General features: G+C 49.5%; 1 protein-coding gene across 1 annotated transcript in view; it reads right to left on the reverse strand.

Moving 5' to 3' along the window:
* Window positions 1-2,993, reverse strand: part of FAM199X (family with sequence similarity 199, X-linked) — a 45,443-nt gene extending 42,450 nt beyond the window's left edge. The window contains exon 1 of the mRNA XM_043974733.1: window positions 2,603-2,993. Within this exon, the coding sequence (XP_043830668.1) occupies window positions 2,603-2,802 (200 nt within the window). The 5' untranslated portion in view covers window positions 2,803-2,993. The remainder of the gene's footprint in view (window positions 1-2,602) is intronic.
* Window positions 2,994-6,000: the final 3,007 nt, after the last annotated feature.

Here is a 6,000-nt window from a genome sequence, read left to right on the forward strand (position 1 = left end):
AATATCTATATCCAGCCCTAATATCTCTTCTGAACTCCAATCACACATCACCCACTGCCTGCCAGAGATCTTCCCCTGGATGCCTCCGACGAGATGTGTCCAAAATAGAACTTGTTTTCTTCTCCATGTTTCCCTAGTTCTTTTGATTCCACCATCATTCTACACACGCAAATATGAAACCTCAAGGTCACTTGTGACTTTCTTGTCCCCACATCTTTGTCTCTACCGCCACATTTCTTGAATCGGTCTCCTCTCCACTCATATGGCTCCCATTCCGAGTCAGGCCCTCATCCCTTCTAGCCTGGATTATTATAGTAGCCTCTCAAGTTCCTAGTCCTTCCCTTTGCAGAACTGAAAAAAGAGGGCCCCTTAAAACAAGTGTATAACAAGCAGCATGTCCTAATATATAGAAAGTTAGTGTCAGAGTCAGGAATATCTTTGTTCAAGTATGGCCTCTGACACATACTGGCTGTGTGAGCTTGGGTAAGTTATTTAATCTCTCAGTGCTCCAGTCAACTAAAATTATATTATAAATTGTAGAACAGTTTTCAGTCTGAATTGATAGGTGTTTTCTATATCAGTAAAATTACAGTTAAAACCCCCCCCCATAAAACCAAATTTATATTTGGGAATAATACTCCCTTTGCAAAGAATAAAATCTGGACCGAAATCTAGCACCTGGCTCAAAGAACCTAGTAGCTATTCATAATCCTCTGAGCAATTCAGGAGAGGATATTTTCCCCAGGTACAATCAAGAGAAATGGTTGGCTAATAAATGTTTGTTGAATTTTACGGAAGATTAAGATAAGACTGTAGGCACAAGGCAAACTCAGAAGGGCACACTATTCAGAGTTAGGGATTTTTATAAGAGAAACAAGGATTTATGTTGAGCCCTTACTTGTTAAGTTAAAAGCATTTTAGAAAGACTACAGTCCTGGAGATGCAACTATAGATATACCTTCCCCTTTACCTTACCAATCTTATGAAAGCTATCTTCAAATATTTATAAGAGGCTGTCAGGTTGAAGAAATATTAGACTTGTGCTGTGTGGCTTCTGAAAATAGAACTAGAATAAACGGGGAGAAGTTAAATCAATATAAGGCAAAACTTTCTAACAATTAGAGTTGTCCAACCATGGCTTTCTAGGCAGTAAATTTCCCACCATTCACTGAAGATGCTCAATCAAAGCACAGAGAGAATATCTCCATGGGGTGGGAAGGCAGATTCAAAAGTTCTGAGATTCTATATAGTGGCCTTGGAATTCAAGGGATTAAGTAGTAAGAAATGAGGTAAAAGGAAGGGTTTTGGGACTGGTAAGAATAAAGGGTGTACTTAAAATGGGAACAGGGAAGGAAGAAAGGACAACAAGAACAAAATACAACCAACAGTGTCAACAATGGGTCTGGGCAGATCTGGGAGATCTTTGAAGGGAATGGTAGCCAATAACAAAAGTGTGTGTCGGGAGAGGCAGCCCGAGGCTGGGGGAAATGTTGGATTTGAATTCACAGGAGTTGGGTGGGAACCCAGGCTCTTCTTCACTTATTAGTTGAGATGTTGCCTCTGGGTCTTGGGTTCTTCCTCAGTGAAGGAGGATGTGGAAGAAGATGATTTCAAGGTCTTCTGCAGCTCTAAATCTATGAATCTAAGCAGCAATATGTGGAAAATGGTTGCTGGAGGTAGGAGGGGGGAGGCTGACAACTGGGCAGTGCAGGACACTGAATGGAAAATGAGGGGGTTGGACTTGGTGGCCCCTGAATCTCCTTCCAGATCTAGATGTAAAATCCTACGGGTGACCTTGGGTAAATCACTTCCCCTTCCTGGGCCTCAGTTTCCTCCCCTGTAAAAAGAAAGGGGGTGGATGATAGTCTCCGGAGTCCCTTCCAGGCCTCGATCTATGGTCCTAGGTGTGAGCTTGAACAAAGGGGGGATAACTTCACCTCCCCAGCCTTCAGTTTCTTCTTGCCCCCCTATGGTCATCTTCCAGCTGGAGCCTCCAGTATACTGAACACAATATTCCCTGGCCTCCACGGTGCCTCCCAGCTCCTGATCTCTGTCTGACCCGTCCTAGCTCCAGATCTGTGTGGACCTATGAGGTGCTGGGAGGATGAGGGGCGAGGACAGGGAAGACGCCAGGGCTCTGGCGAGAGTAGTTGGGTTGCTAAGAGCAGAGAATGGCAAGGGGCCCACGGTGGGGGAAAGGAACCAAGCGAAAGGGGGGGTCTGGAGGGAAGGGAGAGACAAAGTGGGGGGAGGGGAGGAGCCAAGGTCTCGGGCGACCGAGAGGAGGCGGGGGGGGGTGTAGAAGGGTTCCCCCGGAGTGGATGTTGGGGAGATTAGGGAGAGCAGCAGATGCCAGGGTCCCGTGGGGGGGGGCACGGGAGGGGCGGGAGCTATCGAGAAGGGGAGTAGCGGAGCAGGTGCCAAGGGTCCCGGGGAAGGGGGTGCGCCCGGGAGGGGCGGGAGCCGAGGGGAGGGGGCGACGAGGAGCAGGTGCCAGGGGCCCGGGGAAGGGGCGGCAATGGAGGAGAGGGAGATGGGGCGGGGGGGCGGGGGGCGAGGAGCAGGTGCCAGGGGCTGGGGGAGGGGGTGGGCGGCGCCATACCTGTTGGTGTGGAAGCGGTGCAGGGGGTCGGTGCGGTGGCAGGAGGACAGCTGGCAGCCGAAGTCGCTGACGTCCAGGCAGCCCGACTCCTCGCTGAAGCAGGTGCCCGGGCCGCGCGGGGGGCCCAGCAGAGGGAAGGGCTCGTCGGGCGTCAGGAACTTCTCGGCCAAAGCCGCCGCCGCGGCCCCGTCGTCCGCCATGCTGCCGCCGCCGCCGCTCTCTCCTCCAGACCCGGGCGGCCGGGCAGGCGGGCACCGGCGGCGCTGCTCACAGGCCGCCCGCGGGCATGGGGGAGGGGGCCCAGCGAGGCCCGGGGCGCGAGGAGACGGAGAGCGCGAGCGCGACCGCCGCCGCCGCCGCCCAGAGAGCCCGAGCTGCAGCACCAGCCTCCTCCTTCTCCTTCTCCGCCTCCGCCTCCGCCTCTTCTCCTCCTCTTTCTCCTCCTCCTTCGCCTCGCCCGACGACGACTACGCCGCCGCCACGCCCGCCACAGGCGCTGTGAACTCCCGCGGGCGGCTGCGGGCGCCTGGAGGGGCCCGCGGGGGCGCATGCGCGGGACCCTGCCCCCTGCCGGCTCGGAGGAGGAACTGAACCTTGCGGCGGCCGGCCGGCCGTGGGAGGTGGCTCAAGGCCAAGGCCAGGTAACTCTACCCCAGGAGGAACCGGAAAAGGAGATGATCCCCGACCTCTGCTACTCAAACGTACCCGAAAACAAGCCACCGGCACTTGGGAGGGAGAGGGGGCGGGACGGAGACGGGACTTCGGCTATTCCGAGGAGAAAGGGCTTGCTTTGGTGGGTTGAAGGAAAGAACTTGAATTCTACCTAAAACTTGGAGAAGGGGGGGGGGGGGGGCTTCCAGACCAGAGAATTAATGCAGGGGAGGAGAAAAGGAGGAGATAATATGTCAGATCCTTGAGGGCAGCCGCTGTTTCCCTTTGGGTTGGGTTTGGTTTGTTTTTTTGTCTTTGGGATCCCCAGGGCCTGCCACATAGTAAGTAGGTGCTTAAAAACTGACAAAGTAGGCTCACAGACTGCCCTATGAGGGAAGCAAGTGCCCATGCCCATCCTTCTACCTGAAAATGGTTCCCCTCACCAGCAAGGCTCCGCCTCCTGCTTGTTTCTAAGAATCCTTCTAGGCCCACTTTCCTGAAAGTCCAAACTGATTATCCCTTTCTCAAGCACTGATCGGGACATGGAAATGACTCACTCTTTGAGGTGACCAGACATACTGCCTCCCATTCATAGATCTATAAAACTGGAAGGGGATCATAAGATCCCAGGCCAGTTAGTCTGGTGTGACCTGTTCTTAATGAATCCTTACTAGCTCTTTGTCATCACCACTTCCTTTTCTAAGTCATCTAGAGCTGAAAGGAACCTCACAGGTCATCTTATTCCCACTCCTTAGGCCAGGCAGAGGAAGGGACTTGTCCATGGTGGTATCAGAGGCAGGATTTGAACCCAGATTCTCTGACTAGGGACACCTAGGTGATGCAGTGGATAGAGTGCTGGGACTGGATTCAGGAAAACCTGAGTTCCAACCTGGCTTCAGATACTACCTGTGTGACCCTGGACAAGTCACTTCACTCCTATTTGCCTCAGTTTCCTCATCTGTCAAATGAGCTGGAGAAGGAAATGGTCAACCACTCCAGTGTCTTTGCCAAGAAAACCCCAAATGGGGTCACAAAGAGTCAGACACAAATGAAACTACTGAACAACTCTCTGACTCCAGGGCTAGTGTCCTTTCCACAGTATTAATGCTTCCTGAGAAGTCTAACCTCATTTTCCAAATGAAGAAACCAAGAGCCTGGGAAAGTGAAGGAGCAAGCTCAAGGTTATCTAGTAACCTTGTGACAAAATAACAGAGACAGCAATTGAATTCAGGTGCTCTGACTACAAAGCCATGAAGAATTTTGTTTCTCTCCTAGATCAGAAGTGCCTGAAATTCAGTTCCACATTTATTAAACACACACTCTGTGCAGGATTCCAGGGGTACAAAGACAACAATGAAACGTACCTTGGCCTCCAGGAACTTAGACAAGATGTATTCAGAGAAGTAAATACTAACTATTTATGAAGTTATCAAAGTCATTTCAAAAGCTCAAGAACACCACCAACTGAGGGTGGGGACAGAAAAGGTCCCATATAGGAGAGTCACTGAACTGTACTTTGGAGGCTGTGAGGGGCCCTAAAAGGCAAGGGGAAAGACATAGGGGAGAGTCTCTACAGTCAGAACACTGGGAGATGGGAAATGGAATATGACCTGTGTGTAGGAGGAGTAAATAGGCCAGTTGGAGTATCAACCAACCAATCAATTGTTAACCTGGAAATTAATGAAACAATCAATATAGGAGAAATAAGGTCTTTAATCAGGACAGAGGAGCTATAACTGGGAGTATCACAAAGCAAGATGCTAGGAATACCCCAAGATGGGGACTGAAGGCAGGGTTTATATGGGGTAATAGAACAGAGAGAGCTTGGGAAAAGTAAATTTCTCACAGACAGAAATTACTTAATGTAAATGAACCTTTGTACATCACAACCTAAAGTCCAGGAAATAAGCCTGGGAATCTTTGGGAGGGGATAGTTTGTTTGCCGGAGATCCATAAGACAACCAAGAGTCTGGAATTGACAAAGATTTGTTAGCCCCAGGCAATTCATTGACCTGAGAATGGAGAGCATTTGGGGATCAGTCAGTTCTCAGTAAATTGTCTTTATCACAATCAATAAGTATTTATTAATTTCCTACTATGTGTTTTTTGCACTGGAGAAACAAGTACAGGCATACCTCAGAGATATTTCAGGTTCGGTTCCAGACCACCACAATAAAGTGGATATCACAGTAGAGCAAATCACACACATTTTTTCTTTCCTGGTACATATAAAAGTTATGATGCAAAGAATTCAAATTGAGGGGATGTCCATCAATTGGGGAATGGCTGAACAAATTGTGGGATGTGATTATGATGGAACACAATATATGCTATAAGAAATGATGAGCAGGATGCTCTCAGAAAAACCTAGAAAGACTTACATGAGCTGATGCAAAGTGAAATGTACTGTATCCAAAGTAACAGCAAGATTGTGAGATGTGAGAACAGCTATGCATGACTTTGCTACTTTCAGCAATGCAATGATCCAAGACAACTCTAAAGGACCTAGAATGAAAAATGCCATCCATCTCAAAGAAAGAACTGATGGTGTAAGAATATAGATTTGTTATAGGGCCCAGCACCCCAGAAGGTCCCTGAGGTACATCAAAGAACCTTCTCCTTGAGAAACTAAACCAAAGGACAGACACACCTAAAGAGATAAATGGAACCTGATCAGGACTGAGCTAGCATAGGGACCATCACCCTTCATTCCAGTCTCCCTCACCCCTGGGGAGATAAGTTTGGGT

This window comes from Dromiciops gliroides, chromosome X, assembly GCF_019393635.1.
Source record: "Dromiciops gliroides isolate mDroGli1 chromosome X, mDroGli1.pri, whole genome shotgun sequence".
Lineage (NCBI taxonomy): Eukaryota > Metazoa > Chordata > Mammalia > Microbiotheria > Microbiotheriidae > Dromiciops > Dromiciops gliroides.